Genomic DNA, 23,689 nt, shown 5'->3' with positions numbered 1-23,689 from the left:
TCAATGGAAAATGATTTTTTTTATAAAGATGTCTTTATTGTAAATATCATTTTTTATTAACACCCATTTTTTAGTTATTTATTAGGAGATGGATGATTCCTATAATATTAACATAGTAAAAGCCTTAAACAATATTCAACAAAGTTTTTATTGTTTTCAAGAAATTCATGTATTTGGAAAGGTGTCTCAGGTAAAACTATTCTGTATATATAAATTTTTGCAATTATTTAAATTTAATAAAATTTGAAATATTATTTATAAGAGGATACTATATAATTTAATTCATAAATTTATTAAAGCAATGGAATTTCAACATTATTGAAGTAAAAACCAATGATAGATAAAATAGAACTAATAACTTTATTTATATTCTAAATTATAATCCATAAGCGTTTTTATAGGAGGGGGGGGGATTAAAATCCCCCTACCCACACTTAGTGCTGCTAAATGGCTTGATTCGAGCTTATTTTTAAAAATGGTGAACTCAATATTTTAGTCAGAAAAATATTGCTTAAGCCTCAAGATCTCGCTAATAGATGCCCAAACCTTTGAGTCACCTATGAGCAAAATTTTTAGACTTGCCTGAATAAAACATTGAGGCTATTTAAAAAAATCAGCTCAAATTGAGCCATTTAACAATACCCCCCCCCCCCCCCCCTTGTCTTTGTCTGGGGATTACATTATTTAAATAGAATTTTATTTCTTAAAAATTCAAATATAAAAATAATTATTTAAATAAATTATTATGTATCTGGTATCATTACTTAAATTTTGATTTTAAATATTTAACAGATAAACAGTGAAATAATAAATCAATTGTTTCACCTCTCTTTTATGGGTTTACCTTTTACTACTTTATCCCATATCTTCTAAGTTCTTATAAACAACTTTAGAACCCTTTATTATATGAAATAGAAACTTAGGCCCACGATTACAATACTAATTTTGTTTAATCAAAATCAAGATATTTTATAATCTAACATATAAATTTGTGTTATTTTGTTTTTTTTATATATCAAAAAATTTAATTTTTTTTTCCCATTATCAATCAAGAAGCTCTCTTAAAAAACAGGCATTTGATAGAAACCTTTTTCATTTTCAGATCAAAGATTAAAAATTATTTGTCAATTGTTAAGAAACATTATAATTTAATAAAATTAATATATTTTATTTGAATGTAGACATTTTTTTAGGGAAGATCTAGAACTTTCTAAACAAATTGGATATTTGCTTCTATAAAAATAAACTTTCCAATTTTCTCGTTTTAAAAAATCTCATTTCGAAATTTTCAATATTAAAAATTTACAATAAGATAAATTTTTTATTATAAATACGGAAAAATATACATATATATATACATATCTAATAATTATATATTATATCCCTAAAAGAATATATACATATATAAAATAAAACAATATAAATAATTAATAAAGGCGTTAAATGTAAAACTATAAGAGGAAAGGAATAGAATTCCAAGGAAATATCAAGAAAGTAGCAAAGAGAATCTAGGGAAGAGAAGAAAGTAATTTGAAGGAGGCATGGAATATTACATGATGCAAAAGATAAAGTTTAGATAATTAAGAGCCAATAATTGCAGTAGCTAGCCTTTGTCTTTAGAATAAATACTTTTTTCTGGAAATTAATTCTTTTCTTTTATAACACGAATACTACCATTAGTTATAATAGGGCTATTCGAATTAAATGATTTATCATCAACATCATTATTAGAACTATGAGTTGAGACTAATTCGGTAAAATATACAAGATAAAATTTCCCACATCTTTGATGATTTTGTAATTAATACCAAAGTGTATTTGTACTTTGAAATACTGTTTGCCATTGTATGTGTAAAGCCATTTAATGGCGTCATGTACCAGATTGTGGCCAGAATTTCTGAAGATGTGGGTTAGGAATTGGGAAAACTAAAACAAAAATTTAGGAAAAAATGGGGAACTATCCCCACGGTTACATCCCTAGATGTTATACATCTAGATCATTTAGTATATATTTTTTTTAAAATATTTATATTTCTTATTTCTTTCTCCTCATAGCAAATTCTATCATTGCTCAAGGTAATTAATTCCAGGGATCCAGTTGACGAGCACAGAGAAGATAATTCGGATATTCCTACATTAATTCTCTTCGACAGAAGTTTTTAGATTTTTAAACATAAAATACTCTTATTTCAATACATCCCTCCTCCAAAAAAATTAAAAAATAAAATAAATATTAGCTATCGATATTATAACTCCGCTTGTCACGTCACTCAATTATCAAAATTTGTTGGACGAAACTTACAACATAAATTCTGGATTCATCGAAATACCTCAATCTTTATTATCCAAAAAGTTATTGGAAGAAAAAATTAACGAAATACCGTTTAACACTCCCAGCACTTCCAACTTTAAAATTAGATTATCCAACGACCTGGTTAGCACTTTTCTTTTTTTAAAAAAAATAATTAATTCATGAATACTCAAAAACAAAAAAACTAAGGTTTTTCAAGAAATCAAGGATTCCCATTTCTCTATCGTATCCGAAAAATTGAAGGAAAAGAGCCATGAGTTGCAAATTAGTTATGAGGTTTAATATTATTATTATTTAAAAATATACTACAGATGACCGCTTCCTTATATTTACCCATTTTAGGCCGGTCCTTCTCAGCCACAATCCTAAATTTAACCTTTTAAAATAAATCAAACAACGTTTTAATCAAGATAATATATATATATACATACTTTTTGTTAGAATTGGTCCGGAACTAGTTTCTGGAAATGTTTTAGGATTAGGTTCATTTCCGGTTCCTATAAATTGAGTTCTAGGTTATGGTTTTAAAAAAAATTCTTTTTTAAATTGCTCGTCAAAAAGTCTTCTTAAATCGCTATGAGTGATCGCCATATCAAGATTTCACTTTATAATTAATCGTGCCGAACTCGTTCGAGCTAACCTGATGGTTGCGTGGAGTTTATTCTGACTCCCTAGCTTATGAGAAATTATTGGATTGATTAAGTTGTAGCCATTAAAAACGGCTATGACTTACACAATGGTTATACCACTTACTAATTATGTTTACAAAAAATTTAATTATCTTTACCTTATTCCCTGGAATAATTTTCTATGGTAAATATTCTACTCTTTTCCTTTTTTTTAATTCTAAGATAAAAATTAATTAATAACAATTTAATTTTAGGCAAATTTTGGTCATTTATATGGTAAATACAAATAAATAAAAATAATACAATAATAATCAAAATAATATTGATACATAATTCTTCAAAATAATATAACAGGACTCAGTGTCTTATAATCTAATTAATCAAAAAATCAAATTCTCGCGCCATTATTACGAAATAAAATTTTTCGCTTAAAAAATAAAAGAATCAACTCACGACAATGCGTTAATTATGGTCTCCCTAAGACCCCCCTCTCCCCCCACAGGAAAACTTATTATAAACTCTAGTTCACTAGTTCATTTCATAAAGACTCATTGAGCCCTTAAGCCCATACTGTCTTTTTTTAGGCGAAGTATATATATATATCCCTAAGCTCATAACCAGAGCTTTATTTATTTTGTAAAAAATATTTATTCTAACCATAAACTCACATCAGGTATATGCCTGGGTCTAGTAAAATTCAATAAGATATGCTTAATGTCTTACAGCCCAAAGTTATCTTCTTTTTTTTTGATTATATGTACATTATTTGAATACTTTTATTTAATAGAAAGGTCAAACATCTCTTACAGGAATAAAAGATTTTATAGCGAAACATCTGAAAAACGTCAAAAATCAGCAAAAATCATTAGCGCTACGTAAATATACACAATTTTAATTTATAATTAATATTATATTTTATTCTTATCTTTAAACTTTTAGATATAAGTATTTGTGAAAGTATTATACAAAATAAGGCCGACCTCACCGAAGATTTTCACCAGAAAATCATTATTGAACAAAGTTTACTTAATTTTAATCTTCCTCAATTATGTTATAAATTGTTAATTTAAGATATATTGCAAAATCAAGAAAATAAATTGTGTTGGCAGTTCTTCGACGAATTATTACTGAAAAAGGCATATTTTAGTTGTTTATATAACAAAAAAAAATTAATAACAAATTTAATAATATAACAGTCAAATCCCCACACGATATTAGCAATAGTTTCATTGTATTGCCTAATGCAGGATGGGCTCAATAATAAAGATTATACAAGATTCCAAAAAGACTTTTTACACGTATATTTTTTTTCGGATTTACTATTCATTATAACTTATAATTTATTTTTTGAATATAATGAAAATTTAGATTTATGGGTATGAATTTATAACAGCCTTTTACATGCTTACCAACGCAAAATTATTGTACGAAAAAAGTGCCAGCCTTTCTTCTAAATTTATCGGAAAGCTGTCAGACACATCTTTAGGAGTTGGCGGTGGATCTAACTGGGCTAATAGTGTGATTAAAAAATTATCGGAAAATGTAAAGAATTTTAAACTAAATCTAAACACTAGTGGATGCCCTCAATGGCAGCTTATTTAAAAATGAGTTTAAATATGGGCATTTCTTTATATTATTCTCATGTTTTTTTTTCTTTTAATATATGAAGAGCATATTTGTTTTTATTGACCTTGACCGTGAATCCATTTGTTCAATGAGAGAACCGCCTATAATATCTAGTTCGTTAAAACGCTCTTTGGTTTGAAACCGAACATTGGGTTTGTTGATTCAACCCTGACATTAAAAAATTATAAATTTTTCTTGTATAAGGGCACTCCACATTATTTTTAAACAATAAAAATAAAACTGTTAATTTGATTTTGATCTGGGTTTTTCACAGTAGGTTAATAATTTTGACTAAATATTCATGCAAAATTTTGATTTATTTTTGATGAGTAGTTTTTGAAGATATCACTGATATATTTCAATAATTTTGGTCAGCTAAATTTTTTTAAAAATATATTCAAATTTTATTTTTAACTTGGGTTATACAATTTATCCCATATATACCAGATTTTATTTAAAAATGACTAAGCAAACTAAACCATTTTTTGGTTTAAAAATAATTAGTAACTTTTTACAAAATAATTACTTTAATTCAGAAAATCAAATCATAATATCTCATAGCGAACGAGGTGAAAATTTTTATAGGATTCAGAACCCAAAATTAAAGACCTAAGTTTCTTTTACACGATACTTAAACATTTCATCAATGAATATCACTTATGAAAAATATTGTTTGTAAACACGCGGACTAAAAAAAAATGTTTTAAAGGGTGTAGTTTCCATGATTAAAAAAATAATATTTGAATCCGTAATTTTGAGAAAATGTATAAGATGTTATTATGGACAAAATAAAATTTTAAACTTTCGATTGACGGTTTCAATCCTTCTACTATTAAGTCTTTATAGTTATTTTGTAAAATATATATTTTTTAAAAAAGTCACCCTCCTATCAAAATATCAATGGGGATGCGTATTAATTTCCATTTTTTAAAAAAAATTTAATAGGTCGAGGAAAATGAATCAAGTCCTGTCAACATCAAAAACCCATGTAAAATGTCTTATGCTTATAATGGTGTTTACGAACCAATATCTACGAATCTTATAAGCAACGTATGTATTTTGTATTATTACTATATTAGTATGTATTATATACTTTTCTTTTTCCAAGAAATAAATCCTCTATGAGATTTTGGAACTTTAAAAATCGAATTTAGAAGGGGAGAAAGCGTTTTATATGTATTTTGATATAAATAATCAAGGCACTTAATGGTAATCAACAATTGATAGAGGAAGTTATGAAGCTTATTCCCGAAGGTAGTTATCAAAAAATTAGGAATCCTTTTGATACGAATATCAAAAGGTCTACGAACCACGGAGGTACACCAAGTATATATTTACATTTAAAAAAAAAAATTCTTTAAAAAAACACATAGGTAAAAAGGTATTGGTTTTTTTCATTGGTGGATGTACGCACGGTGAAATATCTACCATCAGATTACTATCCAAACAAATAGGTTCGCACTTTCTTTTTCTTTACAATTTTTAACCTATTAGGCGATATTATTTAAAATAAAAATAACTATTTAAAAAAAAAATTAGACCGAGAAATTTCTATCGCAACCACATCAACACTAAATGCCCGTAAATTTATCTCCGCGTTAATCGAATAATTTTTATTGTGTTTAATAAATATCAATGATAATTCGCTATAATAATAATATATTTTTTTTATAGTAATAATTACTAATATATTGTAATTATAAATAACGATATTTTGTATAAAATTTAATGATTTTTTTTTGTATAAAAAAAATTTACATATAAATCTTAAATATAAATATTTATACTATATAATAGATAATATATTACCCGTTTTTTAAAAGTTATTTATATAAACGGGTTGGTGTATTGATTTCTGGTGCCAGTATCGTCATTCGCTGCTTCATTATGCTTTGTTTACATATCTAGAAGTAATAATTGGATAAGATAAATTTAGGATATTCATCATCATTAAATATCCAATCAACAATTTTTAAAATGTAAGGATTGATCAAATGGAAAAATTATAAATTTAATTTCTAAATATATGGTTTACGAACTTCCTCTCGGATATCTGATAATTGGCTCGATAAATTGGTGACTAATTTTACCGTCTCTTCTAATTTAGTTTGCAAAATTTTGACGTCGTTAAATTGGTCATTCTCTTCCTCGTTAACGTGAAGTGACATAGTTCTCATGCGCGGGAACCAATCCAAATTTGCCTCCTTTTACATAAAAAAATATTTTAAAGACTCGAAATCAATCAGTTTAAAAAATATATAAATCTTCGCGATTAAATGGGCCCCATAAAAAGTTCTTACATGCCGGGCCGGACCGATATAAAAATTTTAACGGATGGTTCTGGGCCAGGCTGATTTCTAAGTATATCCGCTAATTTAAAATAAATAACCTGTATCATTTTTTGGACATAATATTCGGGACCGGTAAAATCGGTAGGGTCCTTAACTTTGAGCAGTACAATGAAATAAAAATAATGCCAAAGGTTGTGCTCCCTGTGAATGTGATCTTCGAACGTGACCTTTTTGTTGTCGAAAGACTTCCTTTCTAAGCCTTTAGATTTTATTATTTTGCGGGAAAAAAAAATTCAAAAACAAAATATTATTTAAAAATAACTTATTTTTTGAATATTTCAAAAAAACTAAAAATTCTCAGTACTTTTTATATATAATTTGTAATTGAAATTGTTTATTAATATTGTAAATTTACAGCAACAAAAAAAAATTCCCATTATTAAAATTAATAAATTACAACAAATGAAGCAAGTGTTTCGCGATATTTCATCTTTCTCTTGTTTTTCGCTTCTAAGATCGGCGAACGTGTCGATAATGACACCGAATATGAGATTCAAAACGATGATTATCACGATAAAATAAAAGAGCAAGTCATATATCACGCGAAATAAAAATAACGGTTCCTTTTTTTTAATGAAAATTTTGAAATAAAAACTTCCATAAAACGTATCCAGGATTTTCATATGTGGGAAAGGGGGAGGGAGGGGGGGGGGCATTATTATGCAGGGTTTACCGCCATAAATTTTATTGGAGGTCCTTTTCAAAGGATTGTTTGTAGTGATATATTGTATACATTTGGAAGAGGGTGGGAGGTGGAGTTTGTAAGGTGAGAATTTTTATTAACCTAAAATAATATTTACGAGAACACTCAATTCCGATCGAGAATTTTAACATTTATATTATCATTTTTAAACTTGTGCGGATTAACATTATACTTTTGTTAAATAATTGGAAAATACGATGTAAAAACGAATAATAGAAAAAAGGATCATTCATATATCACTACTACGCCTATTAATACTTTTTTTTTGGTGAGATTATTGCTTTGAAGAGGGTTTATAAGGTTCAAATTTTTATTTAATGAAAAAACAAGAATGTTTCCATACTTTATTGCTGGGCTTTCTTAGAACGTCTCCGATACCTCCACCGCTGCGCATCCCCTCACTCAGGGCCGTTATTATGCACATTAACAATGAATCACATACTCTCTCATTTATAGTTAGAACTTCTTCCGATAAATGGCTCGAAACAGATTCATTGCTGCCTTGAATGTTTAGAGACGATTTATTGTTCGTGTCTGTAGCACGTTAAATTTAATAATTCGGATTATATTGAGGGTATACTTAAACTAAAAATAAAAACGTAATACGTATTTTAGCGCGCATAAATATTTTATTCTTTTTTTTGGCTAAATATTATCTATAGGCAACACAATATTAACTTTAAAAAAATGAACTTTAGTTTATAATTTAACTAAAATTGACGCCATAATGCGCCGCCAAATATTATGTATTACGTTATTATGAAAGATCCAAGCATTCTAAAGAGAGTATCGATTATAAGCGAAATAATAAGATCAAATTAAAAATTTCTTATGGTTTACATCCTAATTAGCGCTTTGATTATAGGAATCGAATATTTTATTATTCAAATAATATTGGTGAATATTAATTTCTGATTATTCGTATCGAGTAATTATCTTTATTGAATTTGGATTCATTTTTACGAATAATTTCTAAATTCCTTGGATTTTTTAAAAAAAAATCCTGAGTGGTTTAAAAACTTTTTTATGATTTACTAATACCGAGTATGTTCTGGAACTATAGCATTTTTGGTACCTTAAAAAAAAGAAGTCTTTGAAGAAAGTCATTTTGAATAAGCTGTTTTATTTGAGCCCTTTTAGATAAAAGGATAGTGACGCCATTAGTAGCGAATCTACTTTTCTGTGGAAAGTAGTTATAAGAGCGCGCTTTTTAAGAAGCGTAAACAGTATTTTTGTAAAGTACCTTTCTAAACTATGTGCCTTATTTAAAAATTGCGAAATAAGTTTTATAATATATTATGTATCACCAAAATAATCGCACTTTATACCGCCACCCGATGGAGAGTAATGACAATTAGCATCGTCATCTATGAAACCAGAGAAATGTAGTAAGTTTTTGCCCGTGACCTGGTTCGCTATATCGGATACGCGTTTCAATCCGGAGGCTAACCCATTCGTTACGCTTAGTACAACAGCTCCGGCCGTACCCCCATCTGGTTATATCGTGATTAAGAATGTTATAAAGCGAAAGATATCAAAATGGGTTTGTTAGAATATTTGGAATCACCAATTAGTATAATTAGATTAAAAAGAAACTTTTATTAGTATGACAGCGGTCAAAATAAAACTAATAGAAATGATAAATAGAGCTAAAATTACGATTTTCAAGTTTATCAAATAAATTTTAAGAAAAATTATCAAAATGGTTTTCATATTGTTTTATTAAACATTTAATGATTTCCACAGTATTCCGATCATCCAAATTGGGTTGAACTTCGATAATGAAATCATTTTGGAAAAACAGGTATCCCAGTATTGCGAAAAGGTAAATCAATATCACGGCAAATACGGCCGTTAATACGATAGATCTGCCATTTTTGGTCACGGATTTTATTACATTTAGAAGGGTTTCTTCCCTGTAAACTACGTCTAGCAGCTTTTTTTAAAATTATTATATTAAGACATATTGGGGGGGGGGAATATGAATAATCTTTATAACTCCTTTAGATAATTTTATGCATTTTATTCGCGAATCATTAAACGTTTTTTTTTTAAAATCAAAATCTTATTATTGTACCATATGTACTTTTTTATTTTAGATGCAATGTTACTAAAAAAGAAAGTCATAATTGATTATATAGGGAAGGTAAAAAAAAGGAATAAATATTTCATCACAGGGAGTTAATAATTTATATATTATACCAACAAACTGTAGAAAAATTCGTGGTATAGTAATCCCGAAAGGCAAACGATCAAATATCCGAAATGGTACAGTATCTCAAAATCTGTTAATACGTGTCTGAAAGATTTCGTGAATTTACCTCGGTTTCCCATTAGACTAGTCAAATATATCGCAGAATTTATGACCTGACAAAAAAAAGAAGAGATTTAGGATTTGATTTATTATAAGGATAAAATTTATTACTAATAGAATTCCTAGAATGTTTAGCGTAAATTTGATCCCAAACGTTAATATTAATCTCACAATTATAGATACTAAGAGGGACAATATGCCAGGTCTCCTAGGCAGACAGATTACGATGCTAGTTGATATGAACAGAGCTAACCAAATCAACATTGAAATCCTTGGGTCGCCTCCTTATATAAATACATTTTTTTTATTACAAATTTTTTATTTAAATAAGGAGCATTATTAATTTCGAAAATAAAATAATAATTATATATTAAACAGAGTTTGAAGTGCTTCTCCAAAGTAAAAAATATCTTTGAAGATAAAAATAAAATTTAGATATTTTTTAAAATGTAGATTTTTCTATAATTTTTGATCAAAGAGTACCTAATAAATACCTTTTTTAAAATGAAACAAAATTTTTTTTAAAAAAAGATCAAGATCTTGATCTTATTTAGAAAAATCTTCCATTTTCAAACTCTGATATAAAGATTTAAATATTCAAACTTTGTGGTTTATTTGAGAAGGGATAAAAGAGCGCTATCAAAAGGTTTATCAGTAGAACTATATTGAAGGATATGTTGCTCCACATATTCATATGACTTGCAAACCAAAAAAAGATAGGCTGAGCTAGGGATACCAATAAAATATTCATATATTATTTGTTTAAAAAATACTATATATTTTATAGTGATTACATATAATATTTTTTTGTAACTCAATGCCTTTAAAGTATATCGATTATGTTAAAATTTATTAATTATACCTTGTATACATTACTATAATTTTATAATTTTTAATTCTCTAACCATAAATATTTTTGGAGGAATTATTCTTATATATTAGGCTAAAAAATCTAAGACAGATGGTATTAATCAATTCTAAGCCTATAAGAGCTTCCCTTATTATTGTCCTACTAATTGAAAAATATATATAAAATATGTTTACTATAGCAAAATTGATAAAAGATTTAACCTCTATTGTATAATGTTTAAATTTTTATCATCATTATTATATAAAGACTCATTTTAATTTAATGTATATTCTAAATTTTTTTAAGTAAATAATGGGAAATACACTAAAAAAAAAACGAATTTAATTTTAAATGTTAGAGTACACGCAGATGCATATACTGAAATTGAATTAGAAATGACAATATATGTATTTTAAATATTAAAAATAATCAAACATCTCAATCGCTTTTGCCATTTCAATTCGCTATAAAGATCCGGCACTATAGAAAAGAAGTCGCCCACTTTTCTCCCCTGTTCGTCTCTTTTAACTTCGTTGAACACTTTATTTTTGGTACCTTCAGTCAGGTATTCGCATATAGAAGGTATGGGGAATATGATTTGTTCTAGTCGTTGATCTTTCCTGACGATCTTTATAAAACATTGTATATATAAAAAAAAATGTACAAAGTTGTTGAGAGGATTCACTACGGGTAGTAGTCAAAATAAAATTTAATATGTTTATCATTTTGTTTCTTCCTTAAATTAATTTGCAAAGCTAATTCTATAAAATCGCAAACAATATTCAGGTTCAAGAACAATTTTCAAAAAAAATATTAATTACAAAATTACTAATATAACTCTTGATAAATAATCTTAACTTTTTCTCCCCCTGAAATTAATCCACCTAAAAGATTTAAAAAAATATATAGATCAAAAAATAAAGAAATATATGATTTATAACTTCAATTTGAGCCGTAGTTTTAGCATAAATTTCCAACGCACGTTTTGTTTTAACATCGTGTTGAGTATACCATGGATCTAATAATTCACTTAATTCGGGGTTATAATGCGACAGATGAAGAGCTAAGATATAAATATCGTGACCGACTACCTTGGGAGATATTTTATGAGATACCGCCTTTACATCGAAATCTGAAAATTTCAGGTGGGAACCGTTGAAAGGGTGGGGAATAGTATGCTTTTATTGGATTTTTTTAAAAATAATTAGGATTGGAATTTAGATATATTGTGATTTTATTTAAAATCTAGGATCGACAAAACGGAATGTACATAGGCTAAAAAAAATCAGTCTTATTCCCCCCCCCCCCCTAAGGAAATAAACAAAGTTTATTCATGGATAAAATAAATAAACGTTTTCTTAATGTTTTATTTTTTTTATTACAACTAGAGTCTTCAAGGAAAATATAGTCTACAAATTTTCTATTGCAAATTTATCAATATCACAATTATTTTAAATGTATATTTTATTTTATAACTTCGCTCATTTTGTTAAATTTGAGTTTATTAAAATTTACTAATTTCCTGGGTGTTTCAAGAATTTCGTTAAAATAAAATTTTTCGCTTTTTATATTTAAAAAAAAACAAGTTTTCTTTTTAAATGTTTTTTTTTTCCATTTTTTAAAACATTTAACAATATTAAATTATTATTTTTTTTTAAACAACAAAGATTTTATTTCATAATCTAATTAAAAAAACATATTTTAATAAACTAAATACATTGATAAAATATAATAATTTCATATTAACATATTATATCTATAATCAATATAAAAATATATAATTAAAAGGGAATTTAAAAAAATTTTTAAAAAAAAAATTATATTTAGGTATGGTCGGCGGGGCTTAATGACATGTATGAATAAGCAGATGGAACGACAGATTTCGATAGAAATTCTTTGTCGAAAGTTTTTGGATCACCTGTGGTTAAACGTAACCTTTGCCCTATTGTTTTAAATTATTTTAGGGTGTGGGGTCCAAATGATCCACAGGTGTCTGAGACTACCGGAACGAACAAAACATTATTAAGGTGGCAATATTTATTGGTTTTTGTATTCTCCTTTTTCGTGATGTTAAAAAATAAAGACACTGTATGTTATAACAAAAGATTGTTGATATTGATATTATTAAACCTCCGTATCCATGATAGTAGGTGTCACTGGTCTAATGTCGTTGGATTTTTTGGACAAATTATTAACGGTAGTAGCTGTGGAAACATCTTCATGAAAAGCTTTAACAATAACTTCCACCTAAATATTGAAATATCCAAAAGTTATGTTTAATTTATATTTCTAGGTAGTGGATGTATTAGAGATCCGCAAAGCTAGGCCCATCCCAAAGTGTTCGGATCGAGCTGGAGAAATTGTTCAAAATTTTCGATCTTGACCAAAGTTTTGAAAATGTTTTAAAAGGTGATAGTCGCAAATTTGTGTCTATTTCCTTCATAAAAAAATTATTACGGGTAGGATTAGGGCCGGAAAACTTGTAAAAAATATATTTAACGGGTCTGGTCGAAAAACCGGGTGAAAAATATCTACTAAGAGGCATATACCAAATGTTTCGGGTTTAAATTGAATAGAATTCTTTCCGAATTTTCGTTGTCATGTCTACTTTCCATGAGAGAGAGCAAAAGTTTCGTAGCGTTATACTTGAATTATTTTTTAAAAAATAAAATATTTAAGGGTACGTTAAAAATAAATTTTTTTAAAGTGTATTTTAACTTTTGACAACGATGCTGCTTAAATATGTATAAAACTTTTTTATTTGAGTTTGAAAGTATACCCATAAAATAAATTAAATTCGAAATCTATCAACTAAATAACACTTTTACTTTTAATTCTAAAGCTAAATCCAATCTATATTTGCCTAGAGGAATGATGTCATTCAATATGAGAGCGATAATAATATCGATGCCATTAGATTCATGGCGTGCAATGCAATTCTGATTTTGAAAAAAAATATAAATTAATAAATATATTTAATTTGGAAAGGGATTTAAGGGAAAAAAACTAGAGAGGAAATTATAAAATTAACTTGATTATCGATACATGGACCCTGACAGTATTCTGTTAAAGTGTTCAAAATTTGGGATATTAAATTAACATTTTCCTCGTTGATATAAAGACCTAACAATCCTAACCCGCCAGATGTGCTCCCGCATATACAATCCAAAAACTGCAGCGTCTCCGATACCATGTTGGAGTTCGTTTTCATATTCTGAGACCTCAGAAAGTTCTATTTAAATAAAAAAAATTATTATTCATTTTTATTTTGTCAAGTAATTCAATTATATTACATTTTCATAAAATACATATCTTAATACTGCTGCCCATTGACATTTTTTTTTATCGGTCTTCTAAAAAACAAAGTTGAACGTCCATCTTGTTTTTTTCCCATACTAAAATAGCGAGTCCCTAATTATGCTTTATTGAAAGATTAGTCAATCGGGAGGTTATATCTTAGACAGGACGTGTTCAAAAGATTCTAACTTATGAAGGGTGACATTTGATCTAATCTGGTCCTCAAATTATTTAAATCGTTAATACGAAAATTTTCTCTTATTTTTAATGATCGATCACTTTCCTTAAAAAAGCTTTAAAAGAAAAAAAAATAAGGTATTGTGGTGCATATATGTTTAATTCGCTGGTTTATTTTATATAAGAATATGATTTAATTAAAAAAATATCTACTATATAACACTACAGGGCACTATTTATACCTGAAGTAAAATATTATGATTTTCGCATAACAACTGTAAGAAACGTAGTATGGGAATCATTAGATCTAGTTGTGAATAAGTGTTTTTATCACTTTCATCTAATAGAACGTTAGGATTTAGATTGTTTCCAAATTTATCGTAGTTTTCTGATTGCACAGTATCTTTACCAAGTATAAAACAAATAAATAAAAAACATTAATTCCCCCCAAAATATTTGTTTATATTAGCAATATAGTCTTCTGCAAACCCAACTTTAAAAAATAATATATGATGTTTTTTTTTCCAAAAGTACCTTAATATTTAGTGCCTTATGGGAGACCAGAGCTAGTCTGTGCATGTCAAAATCATCATAGGCCCGAAAATAATTGTTTTATTAGAATTTACGAAATACCATAAGATAGCCCAAACATTCACCTAATCTTATACATGGATAAATTTTTAAATCTTTATACTTTTTCTTAAGATTGATTCTACTAAAAGTGATTCTTTGCGCCAACAAGCCACAAACCTGGAGTTTATAGATCTAATTATTTTATAAAGTCTCCCGTGGGATATAATATATCATATCTGTAAGCATAATTTGATTGATCCGACTAGCCCCTAGTTACACATATTATTAATATACCTTTAAAAAAAGTATTTTAATATGATATATGATTATGAAACTTTTTGAATTGCGAAAAGTGAGTTTTAAATTTCATATGTTAAATTTATTATTTTTAAATTCCCCATATTTTAATATCACCTTAAATTGTGGTGTAAAAACATTTTGATTTTACCTAAAAAACATATTTTATAATAGAAATATTCAAATACTAGGAGTTCGCCTCAAATATGCATATTATACAATTCTATTACATATTTAAATTTGAATTTCTAAACATATCTGGTTTTTAAATAAAGTCCGTTGGATCGTCAACTTCTTGCGCTGACTAGCCCTTTTCTCCCGTACATCAATCCCGCCATCCACAAAAAAACAACTAAAATATAAGCCAACACGCCTTAAGCGGGAATTTGAAAAAATTTAAACCTTATTAGACATATAGAAGTGGAACCACAACATAAGGTGACAATAAGGGTAGCCATAATTTTCTAGGGGGGGGGTGGTGGTTAAAGTTTGGATCACATATACATGTATAAATTTAATTGGAAGGATTGATGACCGCTTTTGGAAGACCGTTGGCCGTGATACATTTTTTTTAAACAAGACTTTCTTGGCTAAGCCCAAGAAGATGACTACAACTCAAGAGTGGTAATGTTTTGATTAAGATAAAATAGAACATTTAGAAGAGCAGACAAAGTTGAATTAAGCCAGAGGGAGCGTCCTAAATAGGTCAAGATAAGATTGCGGTGACAATAGAAGGAGCTTCGTAGTTATCGTTATTTTAGTTATATTACTATTTGTTTGTTGTTCATTAGGTTTTAAAGCTTTCCCGAACGATCTTGCCACGGATTTAATCGCGTTGTAAGTTGCCTTACCAGCTTCGTCGAGCTGAGTCTTTAACTTGTCGTGTAACATGTACGGTTTAGATATGTTGAAAGCTTATATATATATTTAATATTTTTTTAAAATTTAATTGACATTTATTGGTAGGGCTGTGCCGATATTTAGAGTTTTCCAAAAATATCGGATCGGGCCGAGTAAAAATCCCGATCCGATCCAGTCCTTTTACTAAAAATGCAATTTTTAAAACTTTTGAGTAATGAAACTTTGAATTATTATTACATCATAAAAAATATTTTAAAAAATAATATATTTTTCTGAGTTTCAGTGAGTTTCTATTTTACATTATTAATATTTTCTAAATAATTTTTTTTTTAAACAATGCAAATGTTATTTATTTTTTTAAATAGATTTTAAAAGTTTTTTTATAAAAAGAAAAAAACACCCAAAGTTTTATATATTTTTAATTTTTTAAAAAATAATACCAATTTTATTATTTATACTTTAAATAAAAGAATTATTTTAAATATGGTTTCTGAATTATGGAAATATTTTGATAAAGATGGAAAAAATTTGGAAAATGCGTTATCTGCGGAATTCTAATTTCACGGGGAGGAATAATGAAAAATTCACTTAATACAACAAATATTCGAAACATTTTAAGCGTTTCCATCAAACAGAATTCGAAGAGCTAATACAAAAATAACGAGAAATATTAGAAAAAACAAATCAAATTTTTTTAAAAAAGAGCCCTGAAAGTCAGCCAACAATATCAGCCATTCTTAATAAAACTAATATTTTGAAATGAAAATCTAGAGGCTCTTATATTTATTAAAAAAAATCTAACAAATTATAATTTTATTTGTCAAATATTACAATTTTATAAACCAACATAAAATGATAAATTATTATATTTATTCTTATAATATAATTTTTTTAAAATTATTGTTTGAAATAAAAAAAACTAAATTAATGCATAATTCTTTTGCATAAAAAATATTGATTTCTTAATTACATTTGGTTCAAAGAGGGTTGGTGAAAAATCAATATAAATATCAGATCGGTATCGGAGAACCAATATCGGATCGGATCGGTGAAAAATATGTGGATCGGCACGCCCTATTTATTGGTATTAAAAAAAGATTAGACCACTGCAAGGACCTATCCGACCAAACTTGAACAACCATTTTCTTGGAATCGGGTGGACAAGAACCTAGAAAAAAGTTTAAATTATTTTATATCTCTAATTGTTCTATATGAAATTTAGAGAATAACCAAAAAATTGTTCATTTTTTTGTTAAAAATTATTGTGCTTTTCCAACACTTGCAATAAAAAAATATAATTATAAATCGGATGGAATCAGACCTATTTCTAAAATAGCATTTCGAAACGAATTCAGATATTTGGAAAAAAAAATTGTCATCAGATTGGTCAAAATTTTGGATCAAGTAGGACCTATAATAAACAAAAAAAACCACCGTCAAAGGACTTTTAAAACAAAAATTCCAAAAAATAATGAAAAAATTATAGGTTATTTACAACTCTTTTCTTTAGCCCCTTGGAGACAACCCAAAGATTTTAATAGCTTCATTTCTTCCTTTTTTTGGGAAGTAGAACTGTCTCCGATATTGGCCGATGTTGAGGATTTAATATCCATTTGAGCATTTAATATATGTTCGGAGATTACTTTGAAGAAGGAGTCGCACTTCAATGCATCTTTGGAGAGGATTTCATGAAAAGATTTCTATAATATGATCAATTTAGACAATATAAACAAGGTAATAACATGACTTTACAATTTCTGATTCTATAATTTAAACTAAAATACTATGTATATTTTAAAGCTAATGTGCAAATTAATTTAGCTAGTGCGCCTTTGACTACCAGGAGTTAGAGGTGGGTGCGGGCCATAAAAATCCTGTGACCTGATAAGTTATGCCGTGAATGTGAAATAATATAATTGAAAACTAAACATTTTTATTTGACCTTTAATAAACCATTTTTTTTTCATCCCTAGAAACTGGAGACTTGAATGATGATAAATTTATTTCAGAAATTATCTTGAATTTTTCAATTTATCAATGAATTTTTCGGGCGTGAAAAATATTGTTATCTTTCGTGAGTGGAAAGGTCGGACTAAAAAATTTTAGCTGTGAATTTTATTGACTGCCCGCGGTAGGTGGGTCGTGATTAAAATATTGGACCCGCTCCCACCTCTAACAGCAGCAAGAACAGGATTTCAAATTTCAGGAACCGAAAATAAAACCCCCCTCTGAAAAATATTCAAAACTGTAACCAGTATCGCTTTTTCTAGTTAGGGCTGAAAACTCTGGTTGATCTATATAGTTTGAAAAATTTCTATATATTCTTTAATAGATATGGGTAAAATATTTTATATTTACAAAAATAAAAGCCATCCTATTTTTTCTTGTTATTGGTAAACGTTTCCCTGCTTCCAATTTTTATTTAAAGTGAAATGGGAATATAATTCATAAATTTAAGTGAAACTTGGACAGTTTGGTTGCCACCCTCAAGAACAGCTATTCCAAGTTCTAAGCATTCCATAAATATATTGAGATTAGGATTTTTGATGATCAAATCAATTATAAGATTCGTGGCACCTTGCTATTTAAATTATATTTTTTAAAAAAAAGGTGAATATGGGATAGATTTTAAAGTGATTGAATATTTATAAAATATAATCTCATGATCAAACAAATTATGATCCTTATATATAACATAATATTTAATAATAAATCGATAATTCTTTTTTTATTATGTGATATTGAGAATAATTTATTCTTACTTTATCCAATTTATCTTGAACATCGGATAGCTTTTCAGGATCTAAAGTTGTTTTACTTTTAGCGATCTTCTTGGGATCCTTAGATTTTATTTCTTTGGTCATATTTTTAGCGTTGAAGTATTTGACTAGTAAAGAATTCCTCAAAATAGCGCCCTTTAATCAAAAATATATAATGTAATATTAAATGACTGTGCAACAAGAGGTGATCACATTTTTAAAAAATAAAACAGTCAGAGTCTTCAGAAAAGATGAAATTTCTGTTTATTAAAATGGGACATATCCCTATGATACTATACCTATGACATAAATACGTTCTAACAATAAACCATTTGCCCCCCCCCCCCCATTTAAATGAGATGCTTAAGTCAGGAAGAATAGGCTTCTATCTTATCCGGACTGGACATTTGATCCTTTCAGTTATACTATAGTACTATATCTCTCTATCATATAAGCAAAATTAATAAAAATAATAAATCTATAATTAGATGACCGATAAAATTTAGAATAATTACTTGGCTCGGTGTTTCCTCTTTTAATAAATGTTTGGGATCCTTTTTGCAAGTAAATTGTATATTTTTTTAATAAAAGATAATTTTAAAAAAATTATATACATTGAGCTCTATTATCTAAAGATTTTTAAACCTCTCAACACGACCGATATAATTTTAACTTTACTGGAATTTAAGTTTGTGAATCGAGCAAAATTTACTGATATAACAAAAAATTAAAATTAAAATATTCCCTTTGATAATATTCCTTAGCATAATTATTCAACTTAATAAAGCCATTTACAAAAATTACAATTCTCCGCACAACGGACAAATATAATATAAATATAATTTACAACTTATATGTAAAAAAAAAAGGTTTTTCAAAGATAGGAATATCTACTTACCAGTATAAAGCTGGTTTCATGGATAGTCATCATTTCTTTCAACGTTTGAAGTATTTTGATACAGAGAGTCTCTTCCTTTTCTTCATACAATTTACTGGTATGCTTTATTAATCTATAAATATTAATTATATTAATTTTAATTTTTTTTTTAAAAAAAAATGATGAGTTATTGCAACTAAAGTAAATGAGCATACCAGAGCATTCGAGGGCATAATATTAAAAGATAGCAAGCCAAAAATTGAGATTCAAAATGAATTTCTTAAAAATTTAGATATTTCGAAAGTTTTACAAACATTAAAAAAATTTACCGCCTGCTATTTCCATATTTTATTAAATGTTTTTCTCTAATGCTAGAATGTACCGGTATTATTAACCAATGATGATTAAATTTAAAATTTAGCAATACTAATTAATATGATAATATTTTTTCAAACTTATAATTATATAAAAAAAAATGTGTAAAAAATTATGAGTTCTCTAGTGTTTGCAAAGGTCCGGTCCCATCCGGCCCGGCCCCATCCGGTAGATTTTTAAGTCAAGTAAGGCCAGATCATGGGGCCATCGGTTTAGTCCGGTCCGGTCCCATACATAAAATGTTTTTTTTATTCTGCATTTAAATTTATTAAAAATGAAAAGTGTTAAATTACCAATATTTTCATTATATCATCAAATCATTTTTATTATATTATACAATACAAATTACCCTACTAAATTAAATTACTTGACGAATGAATTGAATGAAACGGGAGATATAAAAATTAAACGACGAATGAGATATTTATAAAGTGTTAGGCATTAAATAATCATATTTAATGTGTTCATGTATATGTACATTAACTAAAAAGCAATTCACAGTAAACTTTTATCTTCTCAAATCGATTTTCGGTCGAACTGGACCATCGGACCGTGTTGTCTGACCGGACCATCCCGTCGGACCCAAGAGTCAGATGAGACCGAAATGGACCGGACCGGACCACTGCAAACACTAGAATTCTCTCTACTACAATTTTAAATTAAATTCTCATTTATCAATTATTTCTTAAAATGTACCTCAAAATTAATCCACCGCTTTCGAAAACGATTCTGATTTCGGAATAAGGAGGATATAAGTATTCAGGACGATGCAAAATATCCACGAGTATAGACAGTTCGGCGTGCATTAATGGCTTAAAAAATTGTTCCTGATATGTAATCATCTCCTTTAAAAATCATTTAATTATTTTATTATCTTTTCAAAGTTTCATATAATTTTATGTTTCCTAAATGAAAGTGGAAGATTAAGATTTATACTTAAATTTTTAAAAAAAAATTTAATATATTCCTAAATGATCCATATTATGACGCCTATTCAATCGCATCGTCGCTCAGAATTTTTTTTTAAAAAAAAATACCCTAAAAAATTTAAAAAAACATCGTTAAAAGTTAAAAAAATACATTTAAAGAATAAAAATAAATACTTGAATGTTCAAAATTGATATTTACGGTAAAAAATTGAATATATAAGAATAAAACTGAAATAATTGAAAATGGATTTTTAGACATGATTTTGAACGAAAACAGTCTAAATTAGATTTTGAATATATTAATAATGCTATCAAAATATATCGCCGGGGTGGCCTAATGGGTAAGATGTAGGCTTGGAAACACGAGTATGAACAAGGACGCGGGTTCAATCCTGGTAAGAACCATAAAAACTTTCAAGTTTTTCTTCGATGACTGATGTGTAAAGACATATGGTATGATGAATTTCGGAGCTTAGAGATGACACCCCGGTCACCGACAGGCCTGGACAGCCGGGTGCTAAGGATACCTGTCCAATAAACAAAATGAAGGACACAAATGAAAATATGAATATGAAAGCTAGGGCGTTCCCTCCATGCGACGCGCAGGGTGTAGACCTCCATCCTGTGAAAAATAAAGTAAAGGTCAAAGCAAAGAAGACAAGACTGGCAAGTTTGAATATTGGGACGCTTAAAGGTAAGACGAGAGAATTGGCATCAATGTTGAACAGGAGAAAAGTTGATATAGCCTGCATACAAGAGACGAAATGGAAAGGACAGAAGACTTTGATGATTGGAGATGGGTATAAATTGTACTATAATGGACTTGTTAGCAATAGGAACGGTGTCGGCATCATCCTCAGTCAAGATCTAACCTCCTCAGTTGTAGAAGTCAACAGGATCTCTGATAGACTAATGAGGATAAAACTCTGCATTGGTCAATCAATACTACACATCCTATCAGTATATGCTCCTCAAACGGGTTGCAAGGAAGAAGAGAAAGATGACTTTAGAGCTATCCTTGATGAAGCCGTAATGGAAATCCCTAAGGATGACCTAGTCATAATTGGTGGTGACTTAAATGCGCATGTGGGGAAAGCAAGAGATAGCTACAAAAGGCATCATGGTGGTTTTGGATATGGAGAAAGAAATGATGAAGGAGAGCACGTACTGAAATTTGCGCAAGCCTTCGACCTTGCCTTAACCAACACCTACTATAGGAAAAAAGACAGTCATTTAATAACATATGAAAGTGGTACTAGGAAAACACAGATAGATTACATGCTAATCTCTCGCAGAAGATTAAAAGATGTAATAGACTGCAAAGTCATCCCAGGAGAAGATATCGCCGCTCAACACAAGCTACTAATCATGGATTTACAAATCTCAAATAAATCCACTCAAAATAAGATAAAACTGGAACCATGCATCAAATGGGGCAAATTAAAAACAATGACAGATGCCTTTGCAATCAATGCAAACATTGAAACAATAAATTGCTCACAAGTCAGTGAAAAAATCTGGACAGACCTTTCATCCAGATTAATAGACACTGCAAAATCGACGCTAGGCTTGACAAGAGGAGGCAACAAATCACACAAAGAACTATGGTGGTGGAATCAAGAGGTACAAACCACTATACAGGAGAAAAAAGATGCTCCTCAAACGGGTTGCAAGGAAGAAGAGAAAGATGACTTTAGAGCTATCCTTGATGAAGCCGTAATGGAAATCCCTAAGGATGACCTAGTCATAATTGGTGGTGACTTAAATGCGCATGTGGGGAAAGCAAGAGATAGCTACAAAAGGCATCATGGTGGTTTTGGATATGGAGAAAGAAATGATGAAGGAGAGCACGTACTGAAATTTGCGCAAGCCTTCGACCTTGCCTTAACCAACACCTACTATAGGAAAAAAGACAGTCATTTAATAACATATGAAAGTGGTACTAGGAAAACACAGATAGATTACATGCTAATCTCTCGCAGAAGATTAAAAGATGTAATAGACTGCAAAGTCATCCCAGGAGAAGATATCGCCGCTCAACACAAGCTACTAATCATGGATTTACAAATCTCAAATAAATCCACTCAAAATAAGATAAAACTGGAACCATGCATCAAATGGGGCAAATTAAAAACAATGACAGATGCCTTTGCAATCAATGCAAACATTGAAACAATAAATTGCTCACAAGTCAGTGAAAAAATCTGGACAGACCTTTCATCCAGATTAATAGACACTGCAAAATCGACGCTAGGCTTGACAAGAGGAGGCAACAAATCACACAAAGAACTATGGTGGTGGAATCAAGAGGTACAAACCACTATACAGGAGAAAAAAGCCCTTTATAAAATATGGTACAAATCCAAAAATGCAGATGACAAGTCAAGATACAAAAAATCCAAGAGATTAGCTACAAAGGCGGTGGCTAGGGCCAAATCTATGGCATACGATGACATGTACGAAGATCTACATACCAAAGAAGGGCAAAATAAAATATACAGATTAGCCAAACAGCGAGAAAAGAACTCTAGGGATATAAACGGAGCTCCGAAAGTAATCAAAAATAAAGATGGGAAATTGATAATAAAGGAAAAAGAAATAATGAATAGATGGAAAGAATATTTTCAGGAGCTTCTCAACTTTAATTCCCACATATTGCATCTCGATGAACACTCCCCTTGTCAAAACCTTGTACAACCTATAACGGAACAAGAAATAATCACATGCCTCAAGCATATGAAAAACAACAAAGCTAGGGGT

General features: G+C 28.6%; 2 protein-coding genes across 2 annotated transcripts in view; one reads left to right on the top strand and one right to left on the bottom strand.

The window, feature by feature from the left end:
* Window positions 1–88: 88 nt before the first annotated feature.
* Window positions 89–6,304, top strand: LOC135932069 (uncharacterized). The gene is made up of 13 exons (XM_065469413.1): window positions 89–190; window positions 2,056–2,155; window positions 2,238–2,434; window positions 2,501–2,587; window positions 3,728–3,815; window positions 3,880–3,960; window positions 4,012–4,076; window positions 4,137–4,238; window positions 4,309–4,482; window positions 5,512–5,616; window positions 5,766–5,892; window positions 5,940–6,020; window positions 6,106–6,304. The coding sequence occupies exons 1-13, from the start codon at window positions 89–91 to the stop codon at window positions 6,174–6,176; spliced, it is 1,380 nt and encodes a 459-aa protein (XP_065325485.1). The 3' UTR covers window positions 6,177–6,304.
* Window positions 6,305–6,389: 85 nt separating this feature from the next.
* LOC135931000 (inositol 1,4,5-trisphosphate receptor type 1-like) overlaps window positions 6,390–23,689 on the bottom strand; it is a 72,701-nt gene continuing 55,401 nt past the window's right edge. Inside the window, exons 39-62 of the mRNA XM_065467845.1 lie at window positions 20,697–20,845; window positions 19,647–19,758; window positions 19,264–19,302; window positions 18,752–18,904; window positions 18,454–18,570; window positions 17,485–17,689; window positions 15,899–16,042; window positions 14,501–14,661; window positions 13,816–14,016; window positions 13,613–13,723; window positions 13,334–13,429; window positions 12,915–13,031; window positions 11,726–11,962; window positions 11,220–11,412; window positions 10,538–10,660; window positions 10,046–10,218; window positions 9,823–9,987; window positions 9,349–9,556; window positions 8,928–9,113; window positions 7,964–8,154; window positions 7,315–7,480; window positions 6,956–7,116; window positions 6,606–6,770; window positions 6,390–6,470 (exon numbers count right to left, since the gene is read on the bottom strand). Coding sequence (XP_065323917.1) covers window positions 6,390–6,470; window positions 6,606–6,770; window positions 6,956–7,116; window positions 7,315–7,480; window positions 7,964–8,154; window positions 8,928–9,113; window positions 9,349–9,556; window positions 9,823–9,987; window positions 10,046–10,218; window positions 10,538–10,660; window positions 11,220–11,412; window positions 11,726–11,962; window positions 12,915–13,031; window positions 13,334–13,429; window positions 13,613–13,723; window positions 13,816–14,016; window positions 14,501–14,661; window positions 15,899–16,042; window positions 17,485–17,689; window positions 18,454–18,570; window positions 18,752–18,904; window positions 19,264–19,302; window positions 19,647–19,758; window positions 20,697–20,845 — 3,654 coding nt within the window. The remainder of the gene's footprint in view (window positions 6,471–6,605; window positions 6,771–6,955; window positions 7,117–7,314; window positions 7,481–7,963; window positions 8,155–8,927; window positions 9,114–9,348; window positions 9,557–9,822; window positions 9,988–10,045; window positions 10,219–10,537; window positions 10,661–11,219; window positions 11,413–11,725; window positions 11,963–12,914; window positions 13,032–13,333; window positions 13,430–13,612; window positions 13,724–13,815; window positions 14,017–14,500; window positions 14,662–15,898; window positions 16,043–17,484; window positions 17,690–18,453; window positions 18,571–18,751; window positions 18,905–19,263; window positions 19,303–19,646; window positions 19,759–20,696; window positions 20,846–23,689) is intronic.

The sequence above is a fragment of the Gordionus sp. m RMFG-2023 genome, chromosome 1 (genome assembly GCF_954871325.1).
Source record: "Gordionus sp. m RMFG-2023 chromosome 1, tfGorSpeb1-WG-v2, whole genome shotgun sequence".
NCBI lineage: Eukaryota > Metazoa > Nematomorpha > Gordioida > Chordodea > Parachordodidae > Gordionus > Gordionus sp. m RMFG-2023.
Note: the sequence above shows the minus strand (reverse complement) of the source record. Positions and strands in the feature narration are given on the sequence as shown.

What these genes read in the sequence shown, in the direction of transcription:
- LOC135932069 (XM_065469413.1), top strand. Translation starts at nt 89, where the DNA reads ATGGATGATTCCTATAATATTAACATAGTAAAAGCCTTAAACAATATT. An exon ending in GCAAAAATCATTAGCGCTAC is followed by an intron (nt 3,816 to 3,879) that starts GTAAATATACAC and finishes TTAAACTTTTAG; the next exon opens with ATATAAGTATTTGTGAAAGT. An exon ending in ACGAATTATTACTGAAAAAG is followed by an intron (nt 4,077 to 4,136) that starts GCATATTTTAGT and finishes ATAATATAACAG; the next exon opens with TCAAATCCCCACACGATATT.